This window comes from Buteo buteo, chromosome 13, assembly GCF_964188355.1.
Source record: "Buteo buteo chromosome 13, bButBut1.hap1.1, whole genome shotgun sequence".
Classification (NCBI taxonomy): Eukaryota; Metazoa; Chordata; class Aves; order Accipitriformes; family Accipitridae; genus Buteo; species Buteo buteo.
The window spans coordinates 7,408,884-7,424,209 of record NC_134183.1 but is presented as its reverse complement, the minus strand read 5'-3'; the positions used below and the strand labels follow the sequence as shown (position 1 = coordinate 7,424,209).

The following is a 15,326-nucleotide window of genomic DNA, read 5'->3' as shown; positions in this document are numbered from 1 at the left end:
TCCAACAAAATAACACCCCAAGAATATTTCTGGGATGGAGACATATCCTTATGAAATCAGACCTGAATCTACCCCATTCGATATTGCCTCTGGTGCTGCCCATTCCAAGGCACTCTTTGGCTGTAAAAACTCCACAGTCAACATATATATACAATAACCCTCGCTTGCGTTAGATCCCTTCTAATTAGAGAATGGCTTTAACCCTGAAGCAGTAGGTTTAGATATCCCTTTCAATAAAATGGGTTTAGTTATTCATTATGTGAGAAGAAAAACCAATAAAATTGTGCTGGGAGCCAGAATAGAGAATATTTTCTGTAAACTAGTTTTCGTATTTGGTTTTTTTCTTTTATTGTTAGAAGGGGAAACTACTCACCTTTGCAAAAGTCTGACTTGCTGATGAGGGCACGTAGAGAGAGCTTTACTGTTACTGCAGAGGATCAAAGTTATGCAAAGCATGTGACCTTTGCTGGCCTTGAGGCATGATGCCTTCTTTGCATATCCCTGAAATAGTCATGGTTTATTACTACAGTGTTGCTTCCTCTGTTTCTGTGGTTCATTCTGTGTGACAATTTATTGACAATACAAAATGAGGGGTATAGCTTCCCGGTAGATCCATTCGTGCAACCTGTACATACTGACGATGTGCATGCCCATCGTGCCATCCTGATTGCAATGGCTGTCGCTAGCGTTTCTGGGCACTTCTCCTCTTCCCGCCCCGTCACGTCTTCCTTCCTCACTCTGGTTTTTCCCTGTAGGCCGATCTCCGCTCCAAAGACGATACGCTGACCCTGTCTCCCAGCAAGGACTTGCTGAGCGTGAGAAAGCCTTCGGTGGGGCGTACCCACTCTTTGCCAAATGACAGCTACATGTTCCAGCCGCCGTACTCCAGCCCCTGCCCTGCCTCCCTGGGCGAGAGGAATCCGGCACATCACAAGTCTCAGTCAGGTACACATCTGTCAGCTGGGACAAGAGCGGGATTTTCCAACGTAGCAATAGCTGGGATTTTCCAAGCTATTCAGAAGGCGGCAGCAAATTGCCTTCGGTTTGCAGTGAGGTGTTGGTGTCCAGACCTGTGGAATGGTTTTGCAAAGCCCCTCCACAACTTACAAAGTCCAGGCTCTTAAAGATAACTCCTTTCCCCTGAACTTTTTGGCAATGTGACAGCAAGCAGTTGGCCTGGCTCAATGCTGATTGTCCCCCTGCCTGGTTCCCCAAGGGTTACAGTCCCTACAGCCTGGGCTCCATCCATCTCATCTGAGCTAGCTATGGCCCCAGAGCAAAAATCCCAGCAGAAAAATATTTCCTCATGTCTGTTTTTTTGCAGCAGTACCTATTCTAGCAGGTTTTGGAAGCTCTATATGGGAACATCTGTGAAAGAAGGGAAAATGGTGTCTCTAAATGCCTGTAAAATGAACATAAATGTGCTGAAGTGAGAGAGATCTCAGTGTGAGATGAATGGAAAGATGAGAGAGTGTAGAATTGCCCTTCCCAGTGTGCATGGTTGGGATATACGCCTTAGCGCTAAATTCAGAGATATTCTTAGATACAGCGTATTGCAGATACCAAGGGCTCTCTCTCCACCTGCACCTCTGTACCTGTACTTGCAGCTGCCTCCCCGTGCTTATCAATGTGCTTTCATTTACTCTGTCTGCTAAGGGTTACCTTCTGCTGGTAAGTGAATGTAGCTGTCTTTAATTCTTCTGTACATGCCATCATTTTAGACATTTGTCACAGATAAGACAGAGAAGTTTTTACAAGCATTGTCATTTGAAAGCCTCTAAGCAGAACATAATTTCAGCACCGCTCAGAATGGTAGGAGATTTGAACAGATTAGAAATAAGATGTTGAAATTTGCATAGTAATAAGAATTTGGATGAATAGCGACTGTTCAACAGCAGAAAAAAAAATGTGGACACAACGGAGGAAGATGAATCTGGAGTTGTGAGAAATCACTGCCATAATACAAAATTTTCAAGGTCAAGAGCTGTCCTTTGAAGAACCTGTTTGCACATAATGCAAAAGGTGCAGCTAAAATTCTGGCCAAATCCCACTGAAGTCAATAGCAAAACTCCCATTACCTTCAGTGGAGCCAGAATTTATGGTGTGCTCTAACAGCCAACAAAATTCCTTGTAGTTATAATCCCTGGCCATATTGAAAGAATCCCATTTGCTACAGAGGGAGTTTCCAGTGCTGCATTTTTGACCCTTAATTCGGATGTGTTTGTCCTGTCTTGAACAAAAAACACGTCAACATGACCAAAAAGTGGGTAATTTCTGAGTACCTTCTTTCTTCAAGATTGCACTTCCAGCTTGGAGAACTGAATAGCCCCATCTGACAGCCCTGGCTTGGGGAGGGGCAGGCATTGCACCCTTGTAAATCCACAGGAAAAACTGTTCCACTGAGATGTAGGAGAAGTATTTTGGAAAGGTAAAGCTGATGTCTTATTCATAACCACATTAAGCAATTAAACCTTTTGTGTTTTTCTCCTGCTGGTGAAATTCCAATTGTCTTAAGCGGGCCAAAGTGCTCAGAGGTGGGTAAGGTGCCCAAATCTTGGCATATGCATCGTTGTCCTGTTCCACCTACAATGTCACTGCTTTTCAGGGTGGGGGAAGTCACCCCTACCTGTTTACAGTTTGTAATATTATAAAGTGCTGTGAAGATAGCAAAAGGTGCCAGGCGCCTCTAATAAATCACCACAACTAAGCCATAATATTTCAAGCTGAGAAAGGTTTTGTTGTCAGAAACACTGGCACTTGCAGGAGATATTTGTTTGAATACTCCTTCGTAATGGGGCTGTTGTTCTGGGAAAGATTCCAGGACAAATGAGATTCTCTGGGATGTGGTCCAGGTTAAATGAATTGTTTTGAAAAATGTTGGGCCTGTGGGGGGGGAGCATGCAGAGTTTCAAACCCTTTAGAAGAAGTAGCCAGCAACCACAAAGGGTCACAAAGAGGCTGGAGAGTATGTGTTTCCTTCTCCTGGGATGCTTTGTAAAACTAGCCTTGAAAGCTGCCAGGTGCCATTCCCTTTCGCTTCATTTCCAACGTGCATGCTGGTTTTGAGATCCCAGCAGTCGGTCTCAGCATACGATCAGGTATGGAGACATCCTTTTCTAGAGTCTTTCAAAGTCAGATCCTTGCGGTGCTAGATGTATGGTTGCCTGCAAAGTTATTGGCCATAAAGCAGGGATGTAGAAATTGCCAGTCCAGATGAACTTCTAGTTCATAGTCTTCTGCTCTTAACAGGAGCTAGTCCCAGTTCTAGCAGGGAAAAATGCCAAGAAAAATGAAATAATAGACAATTTTGGAATAATTTATTAGTAGATGAGAGATTTTTCCCAATCATGGATAGCTAGTTGCTAAATTCAGTGGTTTTGCCATGCCTGTCTGGTCCAAGGTGCAACAGAGCAGCTTTCTCTGAAAGGTCATTGAGATTGGGATGCAATCCCTAGACGAACATGTCACATTTCTGTCTCTTCTCCCTCTTGCAAGGTTCAAAGGCATCGGTGCAGTCGCAGCCGGCGGACACCAGCTCTCTCCTGCAAATTCCAAAAGACCATTTTCACCACGTAAAACCTCTTGACCATTTGGTGAGGGAGAGCAAACCGCGGGTTTCCCAGCAGGTGCACTCTCCTTCTGCTGAAAGGCTGCTCCGCAGACAGGTAAGCAGACTTATGATCATGAACCTGCTGAGGTTTTATATTGTCCTGTTTCCAGGTTAATCATGCTTTAAATTCAAGGAGGGATTCACAGAGAAACCTCCGGAGAACTGTAACTCTCCTACAGAAATAACAAAAAGGTTGATGGATTTTGATCTGAAAGCTATCCAGGAGTCTCCAAAGAATGTGCGTGATGAGTATCATCTCCTTTGGCAACATGCCTAAATGTTCTCCACGTTGTTAGCACTTTATTTTTTTCAGTCCTCTTCATAAATGCAGCCAAATGCTCCCCAGGGGCTTGTTGGGGTTAAGGAACTAATTCTTAACTGCTGTGATTTTCTCAGTGCTTGAAAGGACACAGGGACTGCAGGCTCCATCCCAGGCCATGCTTCCTCTGGCTCCTCTCGTTTCTCGAAAGGGGAAAACTGTTTAAAAGAAGCTGGATATCTCGTACGCAAAACCATCATGGAAAGCATACTGGTTTTACAGTGAGAACTGAAAATTAAGATCCTTTTGAATCTCCTGCCTGCTTTTGAAAAGTTTGAGTATATGCAAAACAGAACACATATTATTTTGCAACTGGTTTTATCCCTGGTTTTTGCCTGGCATTGATTTAAATCCTGATTCAACCAAAGATCTGAGAGATCTAATCAAAGATTCCAGTCTGGTTGATTGGAAGCATAAGTTTAAATTTATCTTTTTTAGTCAAATACTTACACTTGTGCTTCACTCTCACATTTTTAAGCATTTTTCATCGTGCAGCTGGACCAGGACCAGAGGCATGTCTGATTCCCAAACTCTGCTTTCTTCAGTAGTTTCAGGCCTGATTTTATATACACAAAATAGATCAGTTCTATTTTTTCAAAAGCAATTTCTTTCCTTCATTAAAATATTCCCATTTCTTTCATCTTTTAATCAACATTGACAAATTAGACAGTTGATTCATTAAGCTCTAAAACCGAATGTGAAGTACCAAGGTTAACAATTACATTAGTCTGTAATACTAAATTGACATAAGAAATTCCTAGCATGTATTCGTTTGCACAGGGCTGGCCAGCTACCCCGATCACTGCTAATGGGGAAACTAATTGATGTCATGATTCCAGTTCATAACCACTCTCTCTTGGTTCCTAATGAATAACAGACCCATCCTTTTGAACTGATCTATCTAGAATAAATTACCATGTTAGTCATCTTCCTCAGCCTAATTTTATTCATGTTTTTGAAGGCTTCTTTTTCTAAACCTTGTCATACGTTTAAGTTAATTTATTCCCCTCCCTCCTCTCTCTGCTCATGCAGTGACATGAGCATGCTCTTGGAGTGACATTTCAGAGAGAAAAAAGCTTTGGGACAGTGAGCAGTTATGGTCCACGGGCCGGGCAGATCCCTCCGAAGGTTAGTGAGGTGCTGCCTTAGGCACGCTCCCGAGTAGCAAGCAGCTCCCAGTGGGGCTAATGGGAGCGGTAAGGTTGATCCTGGCAACAGGGCGGTATTGCTGTTACTGTTAATTGCAATCTAGATGGGCAGGCACTGTGAAAGTCAGTCCTTAAAGAGGCAAAATTCCCTTTACACTCCCGACACTTCTGCTTGCTCAAGTGCTCTCTGCTTGGCTCCTTTTATTTCCACCACTAATTTGTTACTAGCACATCACAATAACCCAAACTAGCAAAGCATTTTGGTTTGTAGTACCCGGTTTTCCTTACTGTTACATATATTGCATGTAATTCTGATTTGTTTTCTTTTCTTTCTTTCCTTTCCCTCTCCCCTTGTCCCCTCTCCTTTCCTAAATTTGTGTATAGATAAATCTTGTTCACCACATACCTGGTCCATGCACTTTCCTCCATCATTAAAACCTGTGTGTTTAACTTCCCTTCCCCTCCAGAGTGCTGGAGAGTGAACACAGTCCCCACAGTAACATGCAGTTTAGACTCCGGAAAGTTTGACAATTAGTGATGCACTCGCAGATGAAGATGAGTGGATCGGATGCTTTGAGAGGACATTCCCTGCTGAGGAATACTCTCCTTGGCAGTGCATTGCACAAAAGCTTTTCTCCAGGGGAGTTCTACCTGAAATTAAACCTATATTGATTTTCTGGTTCGAGGACTGTGTATCCAAGGTGTAGCCCACACCGAGCTGTGGCTACTACAGGTGTACACCCCAATGGGATGGCAGAGGGTCCTTTTATTTTGGAACAAACCAGTAAAACATTTGTACAAACAGTTACTACTAACAACTACCAAAGATGCCTGTATCGTAGGGAAAGAAAGAGCTGGTGGTGACTAATATTGTCATTGTGTGCAACACAGGTTAGTGTACAAGCAAAAGTAATGACAATAATTACTTTTTGCTACTGTATTCTATTTTTTTGTGGTCTGTGTCTCTTCTCAGGGTATGAACATGATTTTTTTCTCCCAAACGCTCACTAAAACTATTGGCATTAAAGAGACCAGAGTTAGCTCCGCTCTTGACTGTGGTTAGTTGCCAGTATTATGCTGTAAAATTTTAACTAGAAAGGATTCACGAGCATTGGACAAAATCATCTGCCATATTAAATATTCTCTCAACTCTCACAAATGACAAAGGGAGCCCAATGTGCAGATGTAGCAATAGACTCTTGTGTTTCTGCGCGCACACATGTGCGTACTGCAGCTGATGAGAGCTTTGCCTGAATAGAGATCATTTGGCTCCAACGATCCTTGCGGGACAATTTTTATATAAATTCTAAGATCATTTTGTGGCAATTCGTCACAAAAGCATTCCTTAGTATGAGGAATTTCATCTCCTTACACTTCTCTAAAGGACTGAGACCAGCTGTACGCATTTCCTCCACATTTCTCTGTGAAGTTTTTAATCTTTAAGATCATTTAAGAGTCTTCTCAAACTGAGATTCTGCCTTTAAGGGCCAGTTAACGTGGCTGATTTATAAACCCTTTTGACAAGGGGATGCAGTGCAGTGAAAAGACAAAGCCTTCAAAACATGCCATGGGTTCTCTCTGCCAGCAGGCACTGATGCCGCATACGGCTCAAGACAGCCAAGGCAAGATGTGCCTTAGGAAGCCTGAACTCAAGCATCAGAATAAGTTGAAATAATTACAGATTATTATTATTAGTCCAGCTTTGGACTCGAGCTTTTCCAGCTCCCCTGCTGTAAGATGGTGCAGAGTCGTGGCTCCAGCCCGTGGACCAAAGCCAGGGACAGGCTGTCGCCCTGATGCTGGCGCGGAGCGTGGTCGCTCTGGGGGTCCTGCTCCATGCCCTCAGCATTGCCTGAGCTAGAGAAGGGAATACACGGCCTCACTTGCACATCTTCCTTCTCCCCCTCGTACCTGGGCTGCTAAAATTATAAAGGGCTTTGCTGTAGACCCTTATCCTTCATGTAACAGGAATATGTCTAAGTCTGGGTGAGGGCATTCTGGTTTTGCAGCCCTCCATCCTTAGAGAAGAAAGCTAAAGGTCAACCATTTAGGAAGAATGAAGGGCCAAATTCTGCTGTCACTTACACAGGGACAAACCCGCAGATCTCTGAAGCATGGGAATTGCTAGAACCCACACCACCAGGCCATTATAGAATCAGTGGGTCTGCACTGAGGCATCCCAGCAGAGTTGAGTGCCCTGTAAACGCTGTGCCTTGCTTGTACTAACCTTTGTTTGGTCTGTCTCTCTCATCTGGCAACTCCCCTCCTCCCCGATCCCTTTGCGCTCCAATACAGATGGCTATACGGAACGACTCTTTGGATAGCAAGGAGAATCTCCACACCGAGGTGAGTGAACTTTCTGACCCAAATGTCCCCGCTGTGCCCACGGAGGAGTCATCAGTGGCTCTGACGCCCTCAGAAGCGAATGAGTTGGCTGCATGGAGCCGGGCAAGCGTTCATACGCAGCAGCATTCCCACAATCAGTATAATATTTCAAAGCAGGCACCAGCATCGTGTGCTTGTGCAGACTCGTATCAGGAGACACCTGGAGATTCAATGGACCAAGAAGTATCTGAAACAAACAGCTCCTCGGAGCCTTTCACTTCAGAAACTTGTACAGCCTCGAGTGCCTGTTCAGAGGTTCAGCCTCTCACTCCTAAGAGGAACATAGGCAATACCGGCAACGTTACATTGAAGGACCTGAAGAAATACCACAGTGTAGACACCCAGGGTCTTCTAAAAAAACCGCCCTCTTGGTTAGATGATCAAAGGAGACATTCAATAGAAATTTGTTCAATGGAAAACAGCCCTCAGCACCATTCCACATCTAGCTCTTCTGGCTTCATAAGTCAGGTGGTAAGTGAAATGGAAGGCTTGCAAGGAACACGGCAGAAGAAAAAACTGAGCCCTCCATGCATATCTATAGATCCACCCGATGGACAGAGTTTGCTACCTAGAGGACCTCACAGCATCTCACCTGCCAGCGGAGACGTTTGCTTGAGACGGCGTGCTCCATCTTGTGAGTCCAAGGATTCGATGGATATAGGGGATTCGTTGCTTCCAGACAGTATGTCAACATCTCCTACCCCAAAGAAAGACTTGTTGACACTTCCTAGCTTTTCCTTTGATCAAACGGAAATGGACCCCTGAGTTACTTTTCTGTTGGTGCCAAATGTTTTCTTCCTTTCATGTAATAGAGAAAAAAAAAAAAAAAAATTAAAAAACTCTGTATTCCAAAATGGCACTGGGTAAAAAATTTCCAAAGAAAGATTAAAGAACCAGCTGGTTAAAAGAGTGGTTAACCTATATCACGCTTACTTAAGCATATGTTCTGCTTAGGTAAAAGCAATACAATGTGCAGAATCTATATGTATATTATATTTTATTAAATTAATTGACTCTAGTATTGCGGGATGTAGTACATTTTGTGACTAAAGACTCGTTTAATTTTCTTCTATTTTATGTATCTCAGAATATTTCTGAGATAAAGTTGGTTTTTATGAATATTTTAACCTAAAAAATATATATTTAATCCCTTCTCTTTTTTTTTTGTTTTGTTTTGTTTGGGTTTCATTTTGTTTTGCAAAGCACAAAATGTAGCCAATTAGTGCATTACAGAGGAAATGTATCCCACAGTCAGCAGTAAATAAGGATTATTTAATGTAATTTATTTTTCCCCTTGGACTTCAATGATATTCTGGGAAAAAAGATTGTTTGGGTAGTAGAGAAATGCAGTGGCAGTTTTTTAACAAAATAATATTCCAATCTTGCATAAAATCGACATCCAGAGTGAAAGCAAGTGCACAACCCAGGAAGGTACAACATGCTGATAGATGTCTGAAGATGGTGAATGTAGAGCCATTTAACTGTACACAATACTGAATTATGAAAGGATATTATAGATCATCCACTGGTGACTCACAAAATCATGTCAATGGCTAATTTTCATACGTGCCTAGGAAACTGAGGCAACAAAAGCCTGTGGTCACTTCTGAGATGTTTTTCTAGTGTCTCCGAGACAGACTGTTTCTTCTGCTGAGTTTTACACCTCTGTAAGTCCACTCTTTGCAGTGGAGCTCCTCCTTTCTGCGCCCGTGTGGAAAGTAAGAGAGTAAGGCCATGTTTAAGATTTGCAGTGGGTGAATTCAGTGGAGACATGACACAGCAATGGGCTTAAGCACATGTTTAAAGTTAAGCTCTTGCTTAAACTGCCTTGAGGTTGATCGTATTTAAGTAATTCTTGAAAATTAAAATCGTATGCTTATGTGTTCGACAGAATCAAGGCCTACTGCAAGTTATTTTACAGAATACATGTAAGAAGGTCTGTAGGTACTGAAATGACTGTTGATTTTCGGTTTAAAAAGTCAGGTTTTTTGCTATCACTGCTAGAGTTAATTTACATCACCCTGACTGTAATTTTATTTCCAATCTACAAAAAGCCTTAAGCAGCAACATCATTATACAGAGTAAATCAAAATGGAATTCATGTCCTTACTTTATAACATGTCCTTAAAGTCAGTCATCTCAGAAATTAACTGTTTACTTCTGTGCTAACGCCCTCTGCAAAAAGCAATCTGTATAACTGGACAGCACAGCCTGAAAATCAAGAAAGGTTGGCCCAGTTTGACACCTCCCGCTCTTCACAAGACTGATGGAAACCAGACATTAACTTCACTCAACCTCCATGAAATCACATTAAGATGTAGGCTAAATAAGACTCTGCAGGCATGGTTGGAAGTGTGCAAATAGTCACAGGTTTAAAACTGCGTACATGGATAAGGCTTTGCTGGATCATGTCTTTAAACCAGCACAGGCAAGAGGAGGATTTGTGCTAATTCTGTCAGTCAGGAGTTTGTAACTTTTTGAGAACTACTGATCTTTTCAAATCACTACAACATGCTGATGTACAGCCTTTTATCTGCTCAGAGATTAGACTGTTACGACTACATGTATCTGCATTAGCTTCCAAGTATACATACAAGAAGATGCTGTTCATACCTAACAGCCTATGCGAGGTCTTAAGCTCCTTTATTTTCACTTGAGGACGTTTACTCCATAAACAATCCCTATTGATTTACATGTCCTGGAGAAATGTAAGGGCTTTCAGCAGGAAGTCAGGCAATCAGTGTATTTGAAGTAGGAGGATTAACATTCTGTACTATTTACTGCAGTTAGATTAACTCTTGGCTGGGACATTTTTCCCCTCTTCAACATGGGCCCATATGGAGACCGCTTTCTTTGATATGCCAGTCCAAATCCAGAGTTAAGCCCGTTTAAAGCAATGATTTCAAACAAACCTTTCATCAGTTCTTCCCCCAGATCATATTTAAGGAAATAATAAAATTACAGTGTATTAAGCCTGAGAAATATTCTTAATCCCTTTTTGGTTTTACACTCATAATGAGCCTTAGCTTTTCCTTTCACATGTACTAAATAATTTGGGAAAATAGCTAGGCCACTAAAATTGCTGACCCTGGTTCCTTAATGATTAGGATTGTGTTTGCATAGCTGGAGTGATACTACTCATACAGTTCCTTCCTTACAAAAAAAAACACGGAACATTTTAGCTTGAAATCGTGGCACAAAACAGTGTTGTGATGTTAATCCAAATGCTCAGCTCCAAATGTAACAGAACGCCTAAAGGCTCTTCTATTTTCAATACCAGGGGTTTTGCCCACTGACAAGGCTTGTGGAAGTAAGAAAAAGTTTACATCATATGTGAATATTCAGTAAAGACTAACCAATAAAAAATACTCTATGATGATGCATTCAGGAAAAGAAATCCATGTAAAATAGTTTGTTTTCTAAACCAGATAAGTCTTTTCTAGATGCCCTTTTGAAAGACAAATACAAATGTACTGCAGTGTGTGCAATAATCTTAAGATAATTTTAAATACCTTTGGGGGGGTTTTATAGAATTTGACTTTTTTTAAACAAAATGTACAAAATCCACAGGAATTCTGTAGAATGGTTATGTTGATAGAATTTTTTATATTTTTGTAGAAATCTGTAGAGAAATTGTTAAAAGTCTGCGTAGCATCTTGGGAACAGAAGCAGCTCTTATCTACAAGTTTCTTTTCATAAGCCTGGAGCCAGACCTACTGTATTACAACATGTATAGCCTAGTTTCAGAGCCTGCATCCAGGTCGCATTTAGAAGCAAGCAGCTAAGCTCAAGTTCTACGATATTGCAGTGCTATTACTGTTCGAGAACTGTACCCATATAAAACATCTACCCCCAAAACTCAGCCCCTATCGATGGTAAAGTAGTCGCATGGCTATCCAGTTCATTCAAGCACACCAGCACTTTACTACTGTGGATTTACTGTATACAGGTTGGAGCAGGATATTCTGCTATTGCCAGTCTGACACATGAGGAAAAAGAGATTGCAGACGTGTCTGGAAAAATGTCAATTCCATTCTTGCAGCCCCTCGCACATAGAACTGATTTTTCATAGCTTGGTTACAGGCCATTTATACTGTAGATAATTTGGAGGAGGGCAAAGAAAACACTGTTTTTTACTTCTGTGGATTGCACTCAGCACAAGTTGTATTCAAGGAGAAACAAAAGAAAGAAAAAATAAAAAGAAAACTAAAGCGTTACCATTGTAAATTAGGCTATGCCCCAGTCTCCCCTTTTCTGCCCCTTTGGCTATAATAACCCATGTACACTATTACACAAGGTGACTAGAGTAGGCACAGTACCATTGCAATGTCCGTAACAACCTAGTATATATTCTAGAACTTTGTATTTAATAGTTAATATATTGTTATACTGTATCAGGTATATAGGCCAAAACAAGGTCTTTTGGTCAGGGCAACAAAAGGTGGTATTCATGGGGAAAATTGGGTTAAAATGTTCCTTTATAAAAAAAGAAAAAAAAAAACCAACAAAAAATGAGTGTAAATCTTTACAAATGACAAAAACAAATGTGTCCTATTAAAAGCTTTTGAAAAGAAAACAACTGTGCACTTCCCTTTTTTGTTGTTGCTGATGATAATCTGTATCATTCAGAGCGGTCAAATCTTTGGTCATGTTTTAATTGCGAACAGTTGGAGTAGGTATTGCATAGCAGCAGCGGCCGGGGAGTTGAAAGAAAGATTGTGAAATGTCGGCCCTTTGTGAAGCAATTCGGTTTGACACCACAAGCGAATCTGGCCCAGCGCATCTCCCAGGGTGTGCTGTTTTACCAGCGAGACCATCGGCTGTGTTCCTACGGGTCGCACTACGCTGGCGGAGCCCAGCTCGGCAAGTCGCTTAACGATGAGAAGGCTGCCGGGACGGCAACGGCGAGAGCTGCAGCCAAAGGGGAGAAAGGAGTCAGGAGAAGGGACAGATTTGATCTTTCCATGAAAACACGTTGCTGCGAAGAGGAAGATGCTGGGCTTTTCCATGCATTCACAACTTCAGGATTTCCAGCCTGAAATACAGCAGCCTCTTCTCCATCGCTTCTGCGGTCATTGAGCTCGTTGCAAAGCCGGAGTTGGCAGGGACGGTGCCGCTCCGGGAGCTGCAGGCTGCATGCTGCAGGGCAGCGGGGGCTCAGACCCCTGATGCTGCTTAGATACCACCAGAAACATTTGAACCTTGAGCTCTTCAGGGGTCTTTAGTGAATGAGTTAATTAGCTCCTAAGGTGAAGTCTCCTCTCCTCTGGAGAGCAGCCACTAGAGGAAGGAAGCAGGCACTTAGGTGCTCCACAGCCCTCTTTCTCACTTGAATGACTTGATGACCGCTCTGTAGCAGAAGGGACCCTAAACTGACACCCAGAGTGGTTATGTTGTCTAGAGGGGCTTTTGATAAAGGCCTTCTCACAGTCGTCTCTGAGTAGAAAACAGCAGAAAGGAAGGTAGCCCTTAAGCAGAGGGAAAATGTAGATCTGTGCAAAATCCCATGCAAATCCATGCAGAGCAGGTCTCAAGGGGGGAGACCTGTGATGCATCTGCAGGGGCAAACCCCTCAGGCTGGAACCACTGAAGTGCCTTCCCACTCCTCCCAGGCTGGAGGATCCACATGGCATTAAAGTAAGCCGGGCTCAGCCGAGAAAGCAGAGCAGTTCACAGGTTCAAGCACTTCACACCTCTCTGGGCACAGGTGAGTTTAGCCCTGGGGTTGTTCCTTATAGAGAATGTCAAATCCCTCTATTTCCAATGCTGGGTTTCAGAGGAGTTTGGGAAGGGGGTTGTTTTTCTGCTCTGTTTTGTGAGTGTTCCTGTATGAGGCTCTTTTGCTGAGTTTTGCTTGTGGTTTTTAGAAGGCTGCCACCCAGGCTGGCTGCTTGTGGATATGCTCTCAACTTGCCAGAGCTGGGGCATGGTATTTTGTTATTTTGTTTGGTAATTTGGATGCTATGTGAAACTAGCTTGTTTTCTGTGTAATGGTAGCTGTATCCAGGGAAGTAGCACTTCAAATTTAATTTGTTTCTGGCTTAGTTGAGACAGTTGGTGAACTTCTGGAGAGCAGTGTCCCACTGGAAAAGCTGTGGGCGCAGCACATCCCTCGGCCGGAGCTCTGCAAAACCCTGCAAGTAGCTACACGAGGAATAGGAAAGGCCTATTTGTGCCTTCTGTATTTCAGGTGTGCCAGAGATACAGAGACACACCAACAAGTCTTAGATGTGACCTGTACTAGAATCCCGCCCCCCCAAAATAAGGTAGGAAAAAGCAATTTAAAGAAACGTGCCTGGCTCCCTTTATTGCCACCAGCACGGTATGAAGGGCCGGCTGTGATCAGCTACTAGGGGCTGAGGATCCCGCAGATTAAAGGGTTAAGGCCAATAAAGTTTTGGAGGGACAGAGGCCTGAACTGAATTGCCCAGAGGTGGGCAGGGGTCACCAGCCCCGGGGGCGTGGGGAGCCCACGGTCACGACCGTGCCGGTGCCGGCCGTGCGCAGCGTTTTGCTACCATCTAGTGGGCTGGGGGCGAGGAGCGGGTTTGGGCGAGCTGTCCTCCGGGTCCCGGGGGTGGGACACCCTGGCTACCAGGGAATGGGACACCCTGGCTACCAGGGAACGTGTACGAAGGACCCTGCGGCGCAGTTCTGCCCACCCGTGAAGCTCTTTGTTTCCTAGCTCGATGTTGCAGAAGCAGCAACAGAGTTTTATTTCTGTGGGGATTTTCGACTACGGAGTTTATAAAAATCCTTTCCTACGGTAGGAGGAGAGGAAGGGTTTATCCCAAATTCAGGAGTACCATGCCAGCCAGTGGAGCCACGCAGCAGAGACGCACGTCGCTCCGTGGTCGCGGGAGCTGCTGGAAGCCGGGCTGCTGCGCGCACCCTCCGGCATCTCTCTCCTCTTCCCCAGCTCCCTGCGAAGCCCTGGGAGACGACAGCCCACCCAGGGACAGTCCTAGGGCTGCCTAACATCTCAGAGGCCGTGGCAGCACCCGAGAGGCTTGTTTGTCCCTGCACAGGCTTACGTGTCCTTTTAAGCACATGTAAAACATAGAAGCCCAGCGCACAGTCTTCCCTGTGCGTGCCAACCCATGCCAGTCCCGTACGGGCTGTGCGCTCGCACACAGCAGCTACGATACATCCACGACCCGTGAGCTCGGTGTTTAATCTCTGCTTGGCCCAGCGTGGGAGGAGGATAATCAAGCAGGCCTTGTGCCTTCTTACGTGGCTTGTGCTGAGGTGCTCAGAGGTCGGGTGTTCGCTCGGGCGCAGGCTGAGGGCTTGTCACTAGATGGCAATGCCATGAAGTGGTTTAGCTGGGATATTTGTGTGCATTAGTTGAGGCTGCACCTGAGATCCCCCGGTAACCTGCTGTTTCTGTTTGGTTTGGTGTGGGCTTCAGCATCATCAGTGAAAGCCATTGCCTCACTGGCATTTTCGCATTTGAGGGTGATTGGACTTTAAGGTGGTTTTTACACGTTGTATTCAATGCTTCGGATATGTTTACAACACGCTATATAAGCCTGCAACATCCTCTGGCATTTTCTATTATTGCTTGAGTCACTGGATGCTATAATTGGCAAGCTTTCAAAGGTCCTGAACAGATCATCTCTCCATATCTGTTTAATACTCTAACTAATGCAACTAAAGACCCCTGCAGGTCCAGCTGGGAAATGAAAAGGATGGTTAAACCACTTAATTCCTTACTGTGTTAACAATTATTTTACGGGAACAGGAAGCAGAATCCGGCTGTTCCGGGGGAAATCGGGACAAAGTTAATATTGGAGTCATTCTACAAAGAAAAAACACTGCAGTGGACAGCATGTGCTGTGCTGACACCTGCAAAGGTGGTGCA

At 43.8% G+C, this 15,326-nt stretch overlaps 1 protein-coding gene across 1 annotated transcript in view; it reads left to right on the top strand.

Annotated features, from left to right (window-relative positions):
* CACNA1G (calcium voltage-gated channel subunit alpha1 G) overlaps window positions 1-12,008 on the top strand; it is a 152,183-nt gene extending 140,175 nt beyond the window's left edge. Inside the window, exons 36-38 of the mRNA XM_075044450.1 lie at window positions 756-945; window positions 3,496-3,665; window positions 7,373-12,008. Coding sequence (XP_074900551.1) covers window positions 756-945; window positions 3,496-3,665; window positions 7,373-8,227 — 1,215 coding nt within the window. The 3' untranslated portion in view covers window positions 8,228-12,008. The remainder of the gene's footprint in view (window positions 1-755; window positions 946-3,495; window positions 3,666-7,372) is intronic.
* The last annotated feature ends 3,318 nt before the right edge of the window (window positions 12,009-15,326 follow it).